This window comes from Erpetoichthys calabaricus, chromosome 8, assembly GCF_900747795.2.
Source record: "Erpetoichthys calabaricus chromosome 8, fErpCal1.3, whole genome shotgun sequence".
Taxonomy (NCBI): domain Eukaryota; kingdom Metazoa; phylum Chordata; class Cladistia; order Polypteriformes; family Polypteridae; genus Erpetoichthys; species Erpetoichthys calabaricus.
Window position 1 is genome coordinate 142,238,425 of NC_041401.2, and position 20,846 is coordinate 142,259,270.

At 36.1% G+C, this 20,846-nt stretch overlaps 1 protein-coding gene across 1 annotated transcript in view; it reads left to right on the forward strand.

The window, feature by feature from the left end:
• pcnt (pericentrin) overlaps positions 1 to 20,846 on the forward strand; it is a 245,819-nt gene that overhangs the window by 17,051 nt on the left and 207,922 nt on the right. The window contains 2 exon segments of the mRNA XM_051931264.1: positions 851 to 1,009; positions 19,237 to 19,374. Of these exon segments, the coding sequence (XP_051787224.1) occupies positions 851 to 1,009; positions 19,237 to 19,374 (297 nt within the window).

A 20,846-nucleotide genomic window follows, 5' to 3' on the forward strand; every position in this document is an offset into this window, starting at 1 on the left:
CAGCATCACAGAATGAACATCATACTTCATGGTGAGAATCAAGTTCTTTTCAGTACAGCCATCCTTCTTTTCATGCCAAACACACCTTGAGTGTTTGTTGCCAAAAAGCTCAATTTTTGTTTCATCTGACTATAGAACACAGATCCAGTCAAAGTTCCAGTAAGTGTTTAGCAAATTTCAGGCACTTACATTTGTGGTTATATTACAGGAAAAGCTTTTTTTTTTTTTTTTTTTTTTTTTTTTTTTTTTGGGGCATGTCTTCCAAATAATCTGTTGGCTATGGAAATGGTGTCTGTGATGGTAGTTTTAGAGTCTTGATGACCCCAAGATGCCACCATTTTGTGTATTTCTCCAGCAGTATCCTTAAAGATATTTTTACTTCTTATCGTCCTGCTCACAGTGCTTGGGGGCAAAGTAAATTTGGGTCCTCTTCCAGGCAAGTTGACAACAGTTCCAGACTTGTGCAGGTCAACACACTTCTCTTTCATTTGAATTGTGTGTTCTATTGTCTTTCCCGTGTTGATGAATGAGTAAGGGAATTTGGCCTCGCTGCCACCTCATATTTATACCCCAGTGGAACAGAACATCATGGATTACTGCTTAAGGTTTCTACATACTGTGATGAAGGAATATTTTATTCTCAGAATAAATTTCCTTCATTTCAAGGTTGGAATTCTCTCATGTATTCAGTGCTAGACCAAATTTATATTTATATTTAGCATAAGTATTTAATCGTAAACAAATACATGCTGGCAGTTTATTTTGCCATGCTTTATAAACCTGAGGGTTTCTATTTAATCATAAATTGCACAGGAACTAAAAGGCATCCAATATAATTTCTTTTTCCTAGATGCTGTGTTCTAGTGAGGAAGGCAGAAAACATGATTTACCAACTGGATGGGACATGGAAGAACCTTTTACCCTCATACACAATGTGAGTCATCTGCAGACTGTTGCAGAGCTTCCAACAAGTAACCTGCACGTGGTGGTGGATACTGAACAGCTAAAGGTACTCAGAAATAACAATTGTATTAGTAACTGTGTATTAGGCTTATATTTAAAGTACAAAAGTTGTATTGCTAAATACATTATTAATTATAATCATACATATATTTTTGTATTCATTATTGTGTATATGGTAGGTTCATGTCTCATTTTGCCTAGTGAAATAATGTTCACATTACCTTATTTGTCATTTCACTTGCTTTGTGTATTATGTTGTTAAAAATAAATATTACACTTAAGACTGAATGTACAAGCTTTTGCTCCAGTGCCCATGAATATGTTCTCAATATGTGGAACTCATTATTGTACAAATTTGCTATAAATATTGTCATGGCATATATTTATTGAGATATTAAAAAACCTGAATGTTTTGTAATTGAGTACCTGCCAGTAAAAAACTTTTTAGAAATATTGAAAATTATGATCTGCTCCTTATACTAATGAATGCAGGTGGTTGGATTCAATGCATAAAAAGTAAATATACTCTCAAAGACCCTGTATCATCATCCATGATTGCCCATTTCTTTAAAATCCGATGGATAAGGAAGCCCCGATTGTACATGGGGTTTTTCATGCCTAGTACCTAGTGAAAAGAACCAGTGTTTCTCAGCCACTGAGTTGCAACCTACTTTTGGGTTGTAGTCTCCTCCTGGTGGATTTCAATTTGCTATTGATTATATTGGTAGTATGTAGTGGTTGATCACCAGTGGGTCACAGAGGATTATGCACAATCCTCCATGTAGAAGAAATTTACTGGCACCCCTGCAGGTTGCCCTGTTCTCCTCATGTAATGGAGGCAATTAAACACAAGGAGGAGAAAAGTCAATCTTTATTATCTAAGTCAGCGGTTCCCAACCTATTTCCTCTCCCGTACCCCTTGATTAGGCTTTTCATTTATGAGTACCCCCTCTCCATTACTCCCACCCATCCCTTAAAAAAAGTGTTTTTTATTTATTTATTTTTTTTTATTTTCTTAGGTTAGCTAAATAATCAAATGATTCAAATTAACCTAATGACAATTATAGGCTTTTATTTTTGATTTTACGTTTTACAATTTATTTACATTTTTTATAATAGCAGCCTAACATAAGAAAACAAATAAAAACAGCGATAAAATAATTTTTATCCACATCAACTTATGATGAAAGTACATAGCAATTATTCATCTTGATATATAAGTCTTCCAATGTGGCTCTTAATAATTTTAATGCAATCCTTGAGCTTGTTTCATGGATCAGAGTTTTTTTTTAAATCAGGTTCAAATGAAGACAGATATAACTTCAAATCAGGAGCTGCATCAAGCTTATTGCAATATTTATTCTTAATATATGCATAAGACAAGAATGTTCTTTCGACAAGCTCTGTGTTCGTGAAGGATAATAAATATTTTATTGGAGTTCTTGGTACTCTTCTTTCACTGCTGCCCAGAAGTCAATGACATTTCTTTTTTTGAAATCAGATTGTAAAGAAGAATCGGTTGAAAGTTCAATCAAATTTTCTTTTTCAGAAACTGATAGTTTTTCGACATGTTGAAAAAAATTATTCGTTGAATGGATTTAAAATCCAGTTTTCTTCACTATTTCGCTTGGAAAATACTGTCTGAACGACACCTTAAGTCCTTTTAAGTGAGCTATTATACTACTTTTTACTAATTTTGACAGCTTCAGCTTGTTCTCAAATAAGAAACTGAAGTGTCTCAAAAACCTTACACTGGTCTTTTTTGATGCATGATTCCCAAAAATCCAATTTCTTGATCATAGACTCGATTTTGTCAGACACCTTAAAGATGGTTATGGAACTGTTCTGTAATCCTAAATTTAGTTTATTCATTTCTGAAAAAAATAACAGATAAGTATGCAAGCTGTTGAAGCCATTCACTTTCATGAAACTTTGAGCTCAACTCAAAAGGATTGTCTTCAAAAAAAGCTTCATGTCTCAATTCAAACAATCTTGTGAGTACTTTTCCTTGTGAAAGCCACCTCATTTCTGTGTGTAAAAGTAGTATAGTATGGAGGCTGTCCATCTCTTCACACAAAGATTTGAATAGTCTGGAGTTTGTTGAATTGACCTTAATACAATTAACAACTTTGACAGATTCATTGAGCACTTTCCTTCAATGAATCTGGCAGAGTTTTGGACACTAGGCTTTGTCTGTGAATACAGCAATTACTCCAAGCTACATTGGGAGCGACTTCTTTGATGTGACCATGTAAACCTGCCTAACAGCCAGACATAGATTTTCCACCATCCATGCAAACACCACAGCAATTGGCCCAATCAATTTCTTTTTCACAGAAATAACACTGAATGACATTAAATATGTCCTCGCCTTTACATCTTTTAGTGAGAGGATAGCAAAGTAAAAGATTGTCTTCAAGCACGTTATCATTTAAATATCTTGCAATAACAAGGAAAATTGACAGATTGGAAACATAAGTGCTTTCATATACCTGAATTAAAAAGGAGTCCCTTCTTTTCATTCTTTCAGTTACTGTAGATTCAATGTCGTCAAACATGTCCTTAATTCTCAGAGAAACTATTGTTTGAGAAAGGAATATTGTTAATTTTTCGGACATGGTTTTCACCGAACATACATTGAACACTATCTTTTATACAAGGAGATATGAAATTTTCAGTGATTTTATGATTTTTATCACTTTTAGCAATACGGTAACTTATTCTGTACGTTGCTTCAACCGCATTCTCATTGACTTTGTTTGCAGATAAGAAACAAGAAGTTAGATTAGGGCCGTTTGATTGTTGCTGGAAAAAACTAACATATTTTTGTTTATAAATTGGATGTTTTGTCTCTAAGTGGTGCATCAATAGATGGTTTCATGCTACCGTTTGACAATATCTCTCCACAAACTACGCACAGTGGTTTTGAACAGTCGTTATCTTCCATGAATGAAAATCCATATCTCAAGTATTCAACACAATATTTTCTAATGTTTTGAGTTTTTTTTTAATAGTGTTAACTTTATCTCTTGCAAGAACAGGCCTATCAGTCACTGCACCCTTGTGCTTGTAAATCATCAGACTACTTCGAAATACTTGCAGCTGCCGAATCAGCAGGTTGAATTTCAATGCTAACTGCAGCTCTCTTAAGTGTTCCAGTTTTTAACCACTTTTCCATTTTGGGGCACAAAACAATATCAATAGAAAGTCATTCAAAACAATAAATAATAGCTAAACACTTCAAATTAAGCACTCATAAAAGATGAACGATCTAGGCCTATTAATACATGTTACTCACTTCACACCCAATCGAACACTAAAATGATGGACCACTTTCAATCACAGTGACAGTTTTGGTGAAGAGGTGTGCGCAATTGCACGATATGACTAGTGGTGGGCGGGTCTAGTGACAACTTTCACATAAGTCTCTCTTTGTAAACCAAAACTCTATAAGTTTGTTTTTGTGTTTTTATTTTAACTCCTTTTTTTTTTTTGGTGTTTTCCGCCATTACCAATATTATTTTCACGTAACCCTAACCGGTCTGCCGCTTACCCCCAGGGGTATGCATACCACGCGTTGGGAACCGCTCGTCTAAGTCTTGCAAGATAACACTTACAGGAAGTATGAGCACCTTATGAGCAAGTGTTACAAAGGAGGAGTCAACACAGCTCTCTATTTATGCACTTAATTGATTAGATCACAAATACATTGCATAATCAGAAAACCTTTAACATGATTGGTAACATCCAGTTACTAACAGGACATGGCAGAACATTGATACTTTAAATGGTCACAATTATCTTGGTCTACTAGGGTGATTGACAGTACTGTTAATTTTAGGAGTATGTGACTTTTTAGGTGTTTTAAAAGTACACTGTGTGCAATGGCATGCACATCAACTTCGTTCTGAGCCCTTTGCATTGCCATATGCTTCCTTCTTAGTCCGGCCATGTCAGTCAACAGGAAAATTAGCTAGAGCATAACAATAGACCAACCAGCACACTTTAGAAGATAACTTTTTTTTCTTATACCAAGGCTTGTTTTTTTTTTTTTTTTTTTTTTTTTTTTTTTTGCTATAAAGTCACTTAAAATGCCTTTTTTAAATAATTCAAACCTTCATTGTAGGGAATATCAAAATAACACATTCTTCTGAGCTTATGCTTAAAGGCTGAAGAAGAGACTCAACATAAACCCAGTAAGAAATGTAACTGGTTTCCTTTTAACCGTGCACCTACAGCATATGCTAGGTGCACATTGAACCAGGGTGGGCGGAGTGGTGGCTCTGAGGCTAAGGAGCTGCGCTGGTATCCCGAAGGTTGCCGGTTCAGATCCCCGTCACTGCCAAAAAGGCCACTGCTCTGCTGGGCCCTTGAGCAAGGCCCTTAACCTGTAATTGCTCCAGGGGCGCTGTACAATGGCTGACCCTGCGCTCTGACCCCAAGGGGTATGCGAAAACTACCAAATTCCTAATACAAGAAACTGTATAAGGCAAAATAAAGAACAAAAAAAAAAAAAAATTCAACTTATACACACCTCATGGTCTTATTTGTTCTTGCTTGATTCACCAAGGTGGACCCACTTAGAGAGTCTTGAAGACACTTACATGGGGAAATTGTGGGTCACGACACCACACTTGTATGGACTATTATAACAATAATAAAGAGGTTTGTTCCGATTAATTATTGAGGTTTTGTAGTGGAACCTACAAATATCATCATGACCTCTCTCTCTCTCTCTCTCTCTCTCTCTCTCTCTCTCTCTCTCTCTCTCTCTCTCTCTCTCTCTCTCTCTCTCTCTCTCTCTCTCTCTCTCTCTCTCTCTCTCTTTCTTTCTTTTAATCCCTCTCATTCCTCTAATCACGACAGACATGGCCTTTCAATTTAAGAGATTACAGTTCCCTGTGAAGCTTTGCTTTGCAATGTCAATTAACATGGCCTAGGGACAGACACTCAAGTTGGCAGGGGTTTATCTTAGCTCACCATTATTCTCGCATAGTCCGCTTTATGTTACTTTCTCCTGGAATAGTTCCCCAAGAAATGCCCCTGATGACAAAATCCAAAATATTGTATATCAAGAGGCCCTCGGATAGGAAACCCATCAATATAAATTGATCTCAGTACAAATTAAATTTTTTCAAATTGATTTTTAAAGTTTGTTCTGTTTCACTACTATGCGCGCAGAGCCGTTGGGGACAGCTAGTACAGTATATTTAATAAATGAATTTGGGCTATATTTGTAATCATTATTTGTACTAATAGTCTAAAAGCTCTACGTACTACTTGAGCTCCCAGTTCAATAACATTTTCAAGAAAAGGTGCATACCTTGATTGATCCTAAAGAGTATTAAAGTATGGCAATTTTTTTTCTTGTACATCACTATAAATATCTTTGTGTACTTAAGTTTGCCACTTCATATAATCAATGATTTTTAGCTTCATAAAACACACATTTATAAGCAATTTTGCATTACTATTTTATATATAAAATTATTAGGGGTGTCAAAGTTAAAATGTTAATGCATGCGATTAATTTTAATTTTGTTAATTGATACCCCTTGCTATCCACGCCAGTGGTGTTCAGAGTGGAGGCTGTGGCCCTGATGAAGCTGACTTTATTAAAATCGATTCCAACTTTATAGTTTGTCTTCAAATTGCCTAGGTTTAAATAAATGACTTAAACTTAAACTTCTTCAGCTGTTACATAAAAGTAATCGTATATCAATTTAATAACACAAGAACAAAAGTACACAAACAGTTGGTATGCAAGGAAACAACAACAAAAAAATACTATTGGTTCCACAGTTACTGAACTGGAGTCTACATGCTCATCTGTAGTTTGATTTCACTGTGCCATCTGACTCAGTTATTGCTGTGTGATTCCACTTTTTTCCCTGATGGCTACCCTGCTGAATCTTATAAAAAAAAATTTCAATTAAGTTAGCTCTCCTTTTATTAGCAACATTTACAGAAGCAAGAGACACTAAAATTCTACTTCATACATTTTGCTAAGCATTAATTACTGTGTTTCCTAAGAAAAATGAGGACTTATTACAATGTGCATCATACAGACCAATCTCACTTCTGAGTAATGATGTTAAGGTACTCTCCAAAGTTCTAGCTAGAAGGATTGAGAAAGTGTTTACTTCGGTAATATCACAAGACCAAACTGGATTTATTAAAGGTAGACACTTGGCTTCCCATATTTGATGCCCGTTTAATGTAATACAACCCAAAAATTATCCGGGGCTGCAACGGAAGTCGGAAAATGTGGTGCGGGCCGTAGGTCACGTTAAATTCACAAAAAAAATGAAGTTGGCAAACCTCAATATTTTCAAGAGAGTACCATTTAAAAACATGTTAAAATATTAGATAACTAAATTTAATAAAGTTAACTTACCAAAAGCATGACAAACTGCCATATTTGTACTTGTTCAATTGACCCTTAATGTGAGACGTTGCATCTCATGTCACCATCTAGTTTTTCAAATTCTGGAGTCATATTTGATGTTGAGGTTTTTATTTATTTTTTTATTAATTTTATTGTAATCATTCCTTACAAATAGATCAATTTTTACAAAAAATAGGATTGAAAAACAAATCAAACCCCACCCCTGAGAAGGAGAGCATGGCCAAAGGAGTTATACTCTTAAACATACCTAAATTGTTGAGCTTAGTAGGGCAAAAAAGATAAATGGAGATGGAAAGGAAATGCGGAGATAATGATTTCTTCTTATTCTAAAATATTTTTGATTAGATCCTGCCAGGTTTTGAAAAAAATCTGACTGATCCTCTAACTGAGAATTTGATTTTTTCCAATTTCAAATAATATAAAACATCGGTTTCCCACTGTCTTATAAGAGGAGAGTTAGGATTCTTCCAATTTAACAAAATAAGTATGTGTGCAAAAAGTGTAGTGAATGCAATCACAGTCTGCTTGTCTTTCTCCACTTCAAATTCATCTGGAAGAACACCAAACACAGCTGTTAATGGGTTAGGAGGGATTGTGACACCAAGGCTGTCTGAAAGGCACTTAAAAAATTTTGGTGCCCAAAACATGTGACCCAATGAGGCAGGAGCTTGGTTGCAGCGTTCGCAGGTTGGATCTTGCCCTGGAAACATTTTGGACAGTTTTAAGCGAGACAGATGAGCTCGATATATAATTTTGAGTTGAATAATTCTATGCTTTGCGCATATGGAGCTCGAGTGAATTCTCTGCATTGCTACCTTCCACTCCTTTTCTGATATATTAATTAAGAGATCTTTTTCCCATTGTCCTCTTGGATCTTTGAAAGGAAGGGACTCTAATAAAATTGTATATATTGCAGAAATGGTGTCTAAGTCCTTGAAATTGAGCAGTATTTTTTCCAGCTTGGTGGAGGGTACGAGATGAGGAAAATCGGGCAGGTTCTGTTTAACAAAGTTTCTAATTTGGAGTTAGTGAAAGAAATGTGTAGCTGGAAGGTTAAATTTGCATTGTAACTGTTCAAAGGAAGCAAAGTTATTGTTTATATAAAGATCTCTGAGCAATTTAACAACAACAACAACATTTATTTATATAGCACATTTTCATACAAAAAGTAGCTCAAAGTGCTTTACATAATGAAGAAAAGAAGAATAAAAGACAAATAAGAAATTAAAATAAGACAACCTTAGTTAACATAAAAAGGAGTAAGGTCCGATGGCCAGGGTGGACAGAAAAAACAAAAAAAAACTCCAGAAGGCTGGAGAAAAAAATAAAATCTGTAGGGGTTCCAGGCCACGAGACCGCCCAGTCCCCTTTGGGCATTCTACCTAACATAAATGAAATAGTCCTCTTTGTAGTTATTGTTCGCACGGAGTCACTTGATGCTGATGGTTATACAGACTTCTGGCTTTTAATCCATCCATCATTGTTGGAACATCATGGTGCTTTGGGTAGATGGTGGTGGCACAAGCCACCACCAATAGGACACCGGAAAAGGAAACAGAAGAGAGAGTAGGGGTTAGTACAAATTTTGAATGAATAGTTATTATAATGAATTGGATATACAGAGTGTCAGGATTAAATTACAGTGAAGTTATGAGAAGGCCATGTTAAAGTAATGTGTTTTCAGTAGTTTTTTAAAGTGCTCCACTGTATTAGCCTGGCGAATTCCTACTGGCAGGCTATTCCAGATTTTAGGTGCATAACAGCAGAAGGCCGCCTCACCACTTCTTTTAAGTTTTGCTCTTGGAATTCTAAGGAGACACTCATTTGAGGATCTGAGGTTGCGATTTGGAATATAAGGTGTCAGACATTCCGATATATAAGACGGGGGTGAGATTATTTAAAGCTTTATAAACCATAAGCAGAATTTTAAAGTCCATCTTAAATTGCTTTCTAAATTGGTACCATGTTCTGAGTGAGTGAAGCACAATTGGGTTATTAGTATATTTGCGATAACTTGCATTTATTGGAGCGCAGAGCAGGGAATATAAAGAAGTACTACAGGATTTTACTTCTATTGCGGACCAAGCTTGTGTATGTTCATTTATTTGTGTCCAGGTTTTTATGGCTTGTATGTTTGCTTCCCAATAATAAAACTGAAAATTAGGTACAGCCATGCCACCTTCTTCCTGAGGTCTTTGTAGGGTCGCTCTTCGGATACGTGAATGTTTTGAGTTCCAAATAAATGAGGTTATGGTCGAATCTAATTGCTTAAAAAATGAGTTATTGATATACTGTATATTGGAATGTTTTGAAATAAAAAAAGAAGCTTAGGAAGGATATTCATCTTAACAACATTAATTCTTCCGGCCAGAGTGAGATGAAGGCTTAATTTTTTCCATACAGACAGCAAAATTTTGTTGATAAAGAGCTTTATGTTTACTTGTGATATTTACCCCTAGGCATTTAAACTGATCTGCTGTGGTAAAAGGTAGGGTGTCCAATCTAATATTATATGCTTGTGAATTCACTGGAAAGAGTATACTTTTATTCAAATTAATTCTGAGACCAGAGATCTTTTGAAATTCTGTAAGTGCTGTTAAAACTGCAGGCACAGTGTTTTCTGGGTCTGAGATATATAAAACCATATCATTTGCATATAGAGAAATTTTCTGTTCCAGGCCTTCTCTGATAATCCCCTTTATCTGATAAGAATTTCGACAGTGGACCGCCAGTGGTTCAGTGGCTATTGCAAACAGCAGTGGTGACAAGGGGCATGGTTGTCTGGTGCCACGTTCTAGTTTTAAAGTAGTCTGAACAACTGTTGTTAATACAAACTGAAGCTTCTGGATTGGTATACAGTAGTTTGATCCATGCACAAATATTTGGACCAAACCCAAATTTCTCCAATGCAGTGAAAAGGTAGGATGTTGAAGTTTTTAATATGTCTTCTAAGTGTTAGTCAGTTAAACACGAACGAAATTAGCTTTTTTTAAGGTTCATAACAGAAAGTGTTTGTTCACATATGTACGTGCTGCCAAACACGCTGAATACTTGTATTGCTACGTCCGTTAAATTTTGAAATTTCTTTTTGTCCAAGCTTCTGTAAAAGGCAAGAAGATCACCTTCTCTATGCTTGGTTTTAGAAATTGCAGAACATTGAAGTTTGATGATCTCCAGCTGTAAGTCCATAGGAACTTCATCTGGGTTCACAGAAAAGTGGTCTTCAATCACTCTGAATTTGATTTCGTCTTCTCTTGACAACGCAAATCTTTTGTCGAATTCTTGAATTAACTTATCAACATTGTGAGAATATTTCTTTCTTAGCATGGAATGTTTGTTAGAAGGAGTGGTCTTACATGTTGTGAAATGACTCATGTCTTCTTTCGACAATTGGTTTTTAAACAGCGAAAGTTTAATTTTGAAAGCTCTTACTGATGCCAAAAGTTGGAAAATAAGCTGTGACTTTCCTTGCAGTTTTGAATTCAGTTTCTTCAAATGAGTGGTGATATCAATCAGAAAACATAGGTCATTGTTCCAATCTTCTTTTTTCAATTCGGGAAAATCCTTTTGGATCATTTTTCAAAAACTTGATGATTTCCTCTTTGAGTGCAATGAAACATTGCAATACTTTCTCACAGCTTAGCCAATGAACCTCCGTATGATACAATAAATCCCTGAAATTAGCGCCAGCCTATTTTAGAAATGCACAAAATGTTCGATGTTTAAGCCCTCTTGCCCGGATGTAATTTACGAGAGAAACTACAACTGACCTGACATGGTCATAACTTAGGACTTTGCATTGTTCATCAACAAGTGCTGTGCAGCAATGATATTTGGTTAATTTATTCGCAGCAAACTCTTCCAGGAGTGTTACCGCACCAATCCTCTTGCCACACATTGACGGTGCGCCATCGGTGCAAATAGCCACAATATTTTCAAAAGTCATACTCAATTTCTTAGTGATACATTGCTTCACTTCATTTGTGATGTCTTCACCTGTTGTTTGGCCTCTAATGGAACACAAAGCTTCCAATTCTTCTGTAATTTCAAAGTTGTCATCAACACCACGGATAAAAACTAAAAGTTGTGCAATGTCATTTAGGTCAGTGCTTTTATCCATGGCTAACGAGTAATACTTGAATTCTGCAGCCTTTTTCTTAACTGGTCATGAAGGTTGCTAGAGATCATTCACTGTTCGTTGCACAGACATCAAGGGATAAGCTCACATTTTCTAAAGTAAGTTTCTTTTCCGGACATAGTTCAGATGCAGCAATCATCATGCACTTTTTTTATGAAGTCGCCTTCCGTGAAAGGTTTTCCAGCAGCAGCAATTTCTTTCAGAATTAAAAAGCTTACCTTTGTAGTCACTTCACTTTTTGTCTTTGCCTTTTTGAAAAATTGCTGTTGTCCACACAAAGCTTTCAGCAAGTTTAACGCCTTAATTTTCTTCTCGTTTTCATTCAACTTTGCCATCTCGACATGTTTGGATTCAAAATGATGTTGGACATTGTATCCTTTGGAACTGTGATTGATTCGCGGCAAACCAAACAAAGTATTTTATCATTGTAGAAGTTGAACAGATACTTATTTGTCCACTCAGGATTAAATACTCTCTGTTCTCACTCAATTTTGCGCTTGCGATTATCACCACCCATTATTTCTGGTCATTGTGAATTGAATGTTATAGTGCTGGGAGGTATACCGGTTCATACTGAAAACTGTTTTTTATTTTTGTTATGATATGGATTTTTCTTATACCGCAACACCGGTTTAAATAGCCTAAAGAATGTTCGGAACTTGGCACAGTGGGAAACTGTTTAAGGGGGGATCTTTTTCACTATTACAACGCTAAACACATATGCAACGGAGTGCATGCGTTAGTGGAGGTATTGAGCGGTGAAAATGGACAGAGAACATTCCAAAACTGAAGCTGTAGCAGACGATAAAGTTGAACATGATGACACAGAAGAACTTTTGCTGAAAAAAGGAGCGATGTCTGTTGTCTGGAGATACTTTGGTTTTAAAAGGTCGGATGTGGACCAAACAACTATTTACTGCAAATTCTGTCGAGCTAAAGTTGTCGCCAGAGGTGGCAGCATGAGCAGTTTGCTGCCCCCACCTTAGCTGCAAACAAGCTTTGGAGTACCATAGATATATGGAACTAAGATTGGCACCCTCCACGTCCTCAGGTAAAACTGAGACGCGTTTGCTAGAGGTACTGCCTACGACAAAAAAAGCAAGTGGTGGATTGAGATAACCAACGCCATTACAATGCATACAGTGGTGTGAAAAACTATTTGCCCCCTTCCTGATTTCTTATTCTTTTGCATGTTTGTCACACAAAATGTTTCTGATCATCAAACACATTTAACCATTAGTCAAATATAACACAAGTAAACACAAAATGCAGTTTGTAAATGGTGGTTTTTATTATTTAGGGAGAAAAAAAAATCCAAACCTACATGGCCCTGTGTGAAAAAGTAATTGCCCCCTGAACCTAATAACTGGTTGGGCCACCCTTAGCAGCAATAACTGCAATCAAGCGTTTGCGATAACTTGCAATGAGTCTTTTACAGCGCTCTGGAGGAATTTTGGCCCACTCATCTTTGCAAAATTGTTGTAATTCAGCTTTATTTGAGGGTTTTCTAGCATGAACCGCCTTTTTAAGGTCATGCCATAGCATCTCAATTGGATTCAGGTCAGGACTTTGACTAGGCCACTCCAAAGTCTTCATTTTGTTTTTCTTCAGCCATTCAGAGGTGGATTTGCTGATGTGTTTTGGGTCATTGTCCTGTTGCAGCACCCAAGATCGCTTCAGCTTGAGTTGACGAACAGATGGCCGGACATTCTCCTTCAGGATTTTTTGGTAGACAGTAGAATTCATGGTTCCATCTATCACAGCAAGCCTTCCAGGTCCTGAAGCAGCAAAACAACCCCAGACCATCACACTACCACCACCATATTTTACTGTTGGTATGATGTTCTTTTTCTGAAATGCTGTGTTCCTTTTACGCCAGATGTAACGGGACATTTGCCTTCCAAAAAGTTCAACTTTTGACTCATCAGTCCACAAGGTATTTTCCCAAAAGTCTTGGCAATCATTGAGATGTTTCTTAGCAAAATTGAGACGAGCCCTAATGTTCTTTTTGCTTAACAGTGGTTTGCGTCTTGGAAATCTGCCATGCAGGCCGTTTTTGCCCAGTCTCTTTCTTATGGTGGAGTCGTGAACACTGACCTTAATTGAGGCAAGTGAGGCCTGCAGTTCTTTAGACGTTGTCCTGGGGTCTTTTGTGACCTCTCGGATGAGTCGTCTCTGCGCTCTTGGGGTAATTTTGGTCGGCCGGCCACTCCTGGGAAGGTTCACCACTGTTCCATGTTTTTGCCATTTGTGGATAATGGCTCTCACTGTGGTTCGCTGGAGTCCCAAAGCTTTAGAAATGGCTTTATAACCTTTACCAGACTGATAGATCTCAATTACTTCTGTTCTCATTTGTTCCTGAATTTCTTTGGATCTTGGCATGATGTCTAGCTTTTGAGGTGCTTTTGGTCTACTTCTCTGTGTCAGGCAGCTCCTATTTAAGTGATTTCTTGATTGAAACAGGTGTGGCAGTAATCAGGCCTGGGGTTGGCTACGGAAATTGAACTCAGGTGTGATACACCACAGTTAGGTTATTTTTTAACAAGGGGGCAATTACTTTTTCACACCGGGCCATGTAGGTTTGGATTTTTTTTCTCCCTGAATAATAAACACCATCATTTAAAAACTGCATTTTGTGTTTACTTGTGTTATATTTGACTAATGGTTAAATGTGTTTGATGATCAGAAACATTTTGTGTGACAAACATGCAAAAGAATAAGAAATCAGGAAGGGGGCAAATAGTTTTTCACACCACTGTATACCGTAGCTAGCGTGTCAGTGGACAGAGATTGTTAACATTAACAGAAAGTGTAGTTGGTTTACAAAAAAGTATTTATTTATTCCTTTTCTAAGACATGTTCAGTGCAATACAACTTTTGACAAGCACCTCTGGATATTTTACTAAGTCTAAATGCCTCTTTGGATGGTTGAAAATATGTTGTCAAAATTATAGTTTAAGTTGTTTTCAAAATTTGTTCAATAAAAAGGTTCTATATTTTGACTGCAACTGTCATGCAATGTGATTCCTTCTTTTCATTAGTGCCACCCCCTTGAAAACTAATCACTTTATGGGGCCATGCAAACCTATATTAATACTTGTGTGCACATTAAAATGTTTTTTTGTACGATGTATAATTCTCGTGACAGTTTAATAGGTTATTCTCAGCCACTGCAGTAATTGCAGTGGAAAATGTGGTTAACATCCACTCATGCATAGGAAAAAAAAATACAGTTGAATACCGTGAAACCTGTATAATTTTGAAAAATAGCGTTACAGTAATCCCTCACTTATCGCGGGAGATAGGTTCCAAGGCCGACCGCGATAACTGAATTTCCGCAAAGTAGGGACACCATATTTATTTAATTATTTAACGTGTATTTGGACGTTTTTAAACCCTCCCTATATTGTTTACAACCCACCCTTTACACTATTAATAACAGGGACGACTGCTAAGCAATATGAAATCAGTAGATAAGTTTACACTTACTGTATAGCGAAGTACACATAGCAGCTTGTAGGCGGTCATGACGTCGTCGACCTTGTTGCAAAGATTCCTAAAGCAGATTCCATCCATACTATCACGTCCACTTGCAACTCGTTTTGTGCCCTGGTTAAAGGACACTGCGGCCGTAGATCTTATATGCTTTTCCTCCTTTTTAAATAAAAAGAATCGTGGACTCATTGATGCTGTGATGGTGTCCTGCAGCGGTGTAGCTGTTCCCTTCCTTCAACATATCCAAAACTTTTACCTTTTCTGCAATCATTTGCATCTTCTGTTGGCGCTTGGACACGGCCCCTGAAGCAGTAGCACGTTAATGCTGAATGAGTGAGATGAGACTTCCTGGTTAATGCAGCACTCCGTCGCTGAGCCAATCAGCAGCACACAGGAACTTAACTGCGTGCTCTGATTGGGTAGCTTCTCAGCCATCCGCCAATAGCATCTTTTATATGAAATCAACTGGGCAAACCAACTTAGGAAGCAAGTACTAGAAGTAAAAAGACCCATTGTCCGCAGAAACCCGCGAAGCAGCGAAAAATCTGTGTTATATATTTAGATATGCTTACATATGAAATCCGCGAAGTCATGAATCCGCGAAAAGTGAACTGCAAAGTAGCGAGGGATTACTGTATATAGAATTTTGATCATACCGCCCAACACTAGAATGTCAATTAACACTCGCACTTTACGATGCACGCTTGCACTCATTGAAAAGAAAAATAAAACACAACTCACATGGCTTTAGCTCTAAAAACGTAAGATCAGGGTTAAAGATGCAAGCACAGTTGAAATAAGATTAACGTGACAATAATCACACTGGGTACTGGGATTGAATAGACTGTGCATTTAACCTTTGGGAGCTAGCTCGCGGACTCTTGACTGTGCAATTTTATATTATATTCAAACAGTAGTTTCTTGGAATGACCTGTAGGTAGGTTTTGTACGATTTAGATATAAGTTTAGTCACATTTAAGTACGAGTTCACAATTCTTAGAAACCCTGGGTGGGCTGCAGTGAGAGCCGTACCGGGCCATACTGTATATTGTGCAGGGTTGATTTAATATATTCACTCAGAGTCTGACATCCTGGAGATGAAATTATCATTGGATGCAGAAAAAACATTTTTGCTATGGTTGAATGTGACCACCTTTTCACTACAATGTAGAAATTTGGGTTTGGTCCAAACATATGTGCATGGATCAAATATTGTGTACCAGTCCAGAAGCTTCAGTTTGTATTAACAACATTATTTCAGACTACTTCAAACTACAACGTGGTACTAGACAAGGATGCCCCCTGTCACCACTGTCGCTGGCAGTTCACTTTTGAAATACTTAACGGAGATGGACTTGAACAGAAAATATCACTGTACGCAGATGATATAGAGACAGAGACATAGGTTAGGAGCACGTGCTGATACAGCACATTGCCGCACCCACCACATGATGAACCAACTCAGGATCTCAGATTAGGACCCGAGTGTAGCCATGCAACGAGTGACACCTCAGCACCATACAAGTTTAGATGGAATGGAACCAGTGTGAGGTATTTTTATGGTGGCCGGAGTGCCAATTCTGCCACCAACCCTCAGGTATTTTCAGATCCACAAAACACTGTGCTTGCATTTTTAACAGCACTAGCAGTAGAGTTTCAAAAGATTTCTGGACTCAAAATGAATTTGAATAAAAGTGTGCTCTTTCTAATGAACTCTCTAGTACACAATATTAGATTGGACACCTTCCCTTTTATCATTGCAGATCAGTTTAAATACCTAGGGGTAAACATCACAAGTAAACCTAAAGCTCTGTATCAAAAAAATTTTGCTGTCTGCATGGAAAAACTTTAGCAAGACTTACATAGATGGTCTACCCTTCATCTCACTTTAGGTGGAAGAATTAACACTGTCAAGATGAATATCCTTCCTAAGCTTCTTTTTCTATTTTAAAGCATTGCAATATACGTATATTAACAAATCATTTTTTAAGGAGTTAGATTCAATCATAAACTCATTTATTTGGAACACACAACATCTAAGCATCCAAAGGGCGACTCTACAAAGACCTTAGGCTGAAGGTGGCATGCCTGTACCTAACTTTCAATTTTATTACTGGGCGGCAAAGGTACAAGGTATAAAAAGATGAACACACACTATCTCGGTCCACAATAGAAATAAAATCCTGCAGTACTTCTTTATATTCTTTTCTTTGTACCCCAGTAAATACGAGTTATCGCCAATATACTAACAACCCAATTGTGCTCCATTCACTCAGAATATGGAACTAATGTAGGAAGTACTTCCAGATAGAGAAACTTTTATCCGTGGCGCCTCTGCACGATCACCACCTCTTTCCACCCTCTCAAATATACGCAGTTTTTAATGATTTGCACCTAGATAGCATCTTTGCAACTTATGAACAATTATACAATTATACTTGATACAATACAATTATACTTTATACAATTTAACTTTTCAGCGACACAATACTTTCACTACCTCCAAATTACAAACTTTGCTGAACAAAATCTGCCCATATTTCCTCACCTCTCACCTACTTGTATTCCAGAAGAAACATTGATCAGTCTTGAGAGCTCAGACAGCAATTCTGTAATATATAGAAACATTTTAAAGACCCTCCATTTCAAAGATCCCAGAGTACAGGGGGAAAATGATCTCTTACTCAACATTTCAGAAAAGGAGTGGAAGGCAGCCATGCACAGAATTCACTCTAGCTTTGTATGCGCAAAGCTTATAATTCTTCAACTTCAAATCTTTTATCGAGTGCTGTATCTTTTTTAAAATTGTCCAAAATGTTTCCAGGGCAAGATCCAACCTGCAAACGTTGCAATCATGTTTCAGTCTCATTGGGCCATATGTTTTGGGCATGCACCAAATTAACTTCATTTTGGACCAAAATCTTTAAATGGCTTTAAGACAGCCTTGGTATCATAATCTCCTAATCCATTAACAGCTGTGTTTGGTGTACTCCCAGATGGGTTTAAAATGGAGAAGGACAAACAAACTGTAATTGCCTTTACTTCACTATTGGCACGTAGACTTATCTTGCTCAACTGGAAGAATCCTAACCCACCTCTTAAGTCAGTGTGCAAAGGATGTTATATAATATTTGAAACTGGAAAAATCAAATTATCACATAGTGGACCTGTGCAAAAATTTTTTAAAACCTGACTGGTTCTAATCAATAACATTTTAGAATAAGCATTTAAATTGGGGGGAAAAAGGATTTTCTCCCCCTTTTTTCCCTACTCTTAAAGTTTTACACTGTTTGTTGGCCTCGCTGTCTTTCTCATGGATGGTGGTTGATTTGAATTTGGGTATTGTCAAGTTTGACTTGCTTGTATGAAATGTTATTTGCTTTTAATAAATTAAATAAAATGTAAAAAAAAAATAGAAAAAAGTTTAGTCATTCAGTGGCTCTGAGATTATGTTTTATATATATATATATATATATATATATATATATATATATATATATATATATATATATACACACACACACACAAAGTTTGTTATGTTATTGATCAAAAGAATCATTGTGGTCAGTAAAATGTTATATTATTTGGTGGTGTCTCTTTAATTTTTAACCATTTTATAATGAACATAATCAGATTTATTCAAGCAACAGGATGTAGAAACATTAAATTTGCTAAAAAAAAAAATAAGTGTAAACCAGTGTCTGTGGTTTTCTTACTCAGTGAACCAGAGTTTCATGTTCACTCAAGATGCAGTGCTATACTAAGCTTCATTATCAGCCTACTATGGAGCAGACTCACAGGTGATGCTTGGTTGCCTCTGTTACACTTAAAATAACTAGCATAAAATCTGTTTACTGAATTAAGAGACGCTTTGTGGAATAACCACCAGGTTTATAGCAAGTTGTTATTCTCACATTATTTTAATGTAACTGACTTGGTTACTTGGAACACCTGTAATGTGAATTGTTATCCAGTGTTAAGGTGAAGGTAATATGGTTTGGAACTAAACTTGTCTGAACCATTGAAGTTGGAGTGTGCATGTGCAAGATAGGAAGAAATGAAATATTGACAGAATGTATGCTTTTTAGAAAGCATACAAACATGTATGCTGCATACATTATTCGTAACTGTTGTGTTTGTCAAGTGAAACTGATTAATTTTATTTGTCTTTCAGATGATGCAAAATAGATACATATTTTGTCTGTCATTTATTTGTTTGTGTGTATTTCAGAATTTTTCTTGCAGCCATAATGAAATGATTTCTCAACTAACATTGGACCTGCAAGAAGTCCTTCAAAGTACAGAAATGCAAAACGAGGCTTTTAAACTAACTAACCTAATCCAGTCACTGCAGGCTGAGCTTCAGAGGGTGAGGGTTTTTCATTTATATGTGTCATTTATTATTGTTATTTATGTGTGCATGTATTTATTTTAATATTAATCGGGTTTTCATATATATATATATATATATATATATATATATATATATATATATATTATATATATATATATATATATATATATATATATATATATATATGTCATTTATTATTATTATTATTATTATTAGCAGTAGTAGTAGTAGAATTATTAGTATTAGTGTGCATGCATGTATTTATGTACTTGGATGGATGGATATATTTTAATATTGATATTCTGACTAAACTATACTAATTTTACTATACTGTATAAATTACATTATAAACCTTCAGATTAACCCTAATAAATCCAAGTCTATACAAACTTAATTAGTATTTTTGTTCCAAAATGTGATACATTGTAAGGTACTGATTTTACTGTTTTAGAAGCTTATTTGTGCATGTGTTGTAGAATAAATCAGGCTGAACGAGTCTGTCTGACAGCTTTGCATTAGTTATAAATATTTGTATGTTAAATGAGCCACTGTAGAAGAACAGTACTTTGAGTAATTAAATTTAAATGATGCTATCAAACTTGTAATATTTAATTCAGATAACCTGTTTTTAATGGTAAACTGTCATATGCACATTACATCCAATGTTAGACTCAACATGTCAAAAATTATAAGTTTTAATTTCCTTCATTACAATTGCCATACATTGTTTCGGAGCTTGTTATAGGCTACCACAATATATTTCCTCTTTACTATTTAATTTACTTCTTGGGTGCTTTTTTTCTTTTACAAATCTTAATGTAGCTCCTTGCATTGTTCAATTTGTTCTTCTCTTTCAGCAACTTCTGCTCTGTATTTCCTAATGTTCTTGATCTCGCTTGTATCAGCCATGATGTTTTCCTTGGGTATTTAAGCAATATGCTCCCTAAAATACTTAATGGTTCTAAATATATTTTTTTCCTTCACTATTTTCTAGCTGATTTGAACAGTCGTACATCTCTGTACTGTTTCCTTTTGCAATTTATTTATTTCTGTTTTTTTTTTTTTTTTTTAGCAATTTGTCTTGATACTTGGTTGCCAAATTTGTATCATTTCAGTTTTGTGTTTTGACAATACTTTAAAGCACTTCTGCTTTGCATGTGATTAATCGGCATTCAATCAGCACGTGATCTTTGGACAACCACAAATGTCATACCCTGAAAGTAGAGAGATCATCGAAACTATCCTCTTGGCCTAAGCTAAAAAATTGATTCAATGGAACATTATTTACACAGATTTAAACTGTTCTAACAGGAAGGGTATTTTTTTCTTAACTGCTGCATAAGGCAGATGGTATATACAAATATCAATAATTACAGTGCTGCTTGAACATCTATAAACCTTTTTAAATATTTTATTTGTAATTAATAATCCTTGTCTGATCAAAACTAAGGGCGGCATGGTGGCGCAGTGGGTAGCGCTGCTGCTTC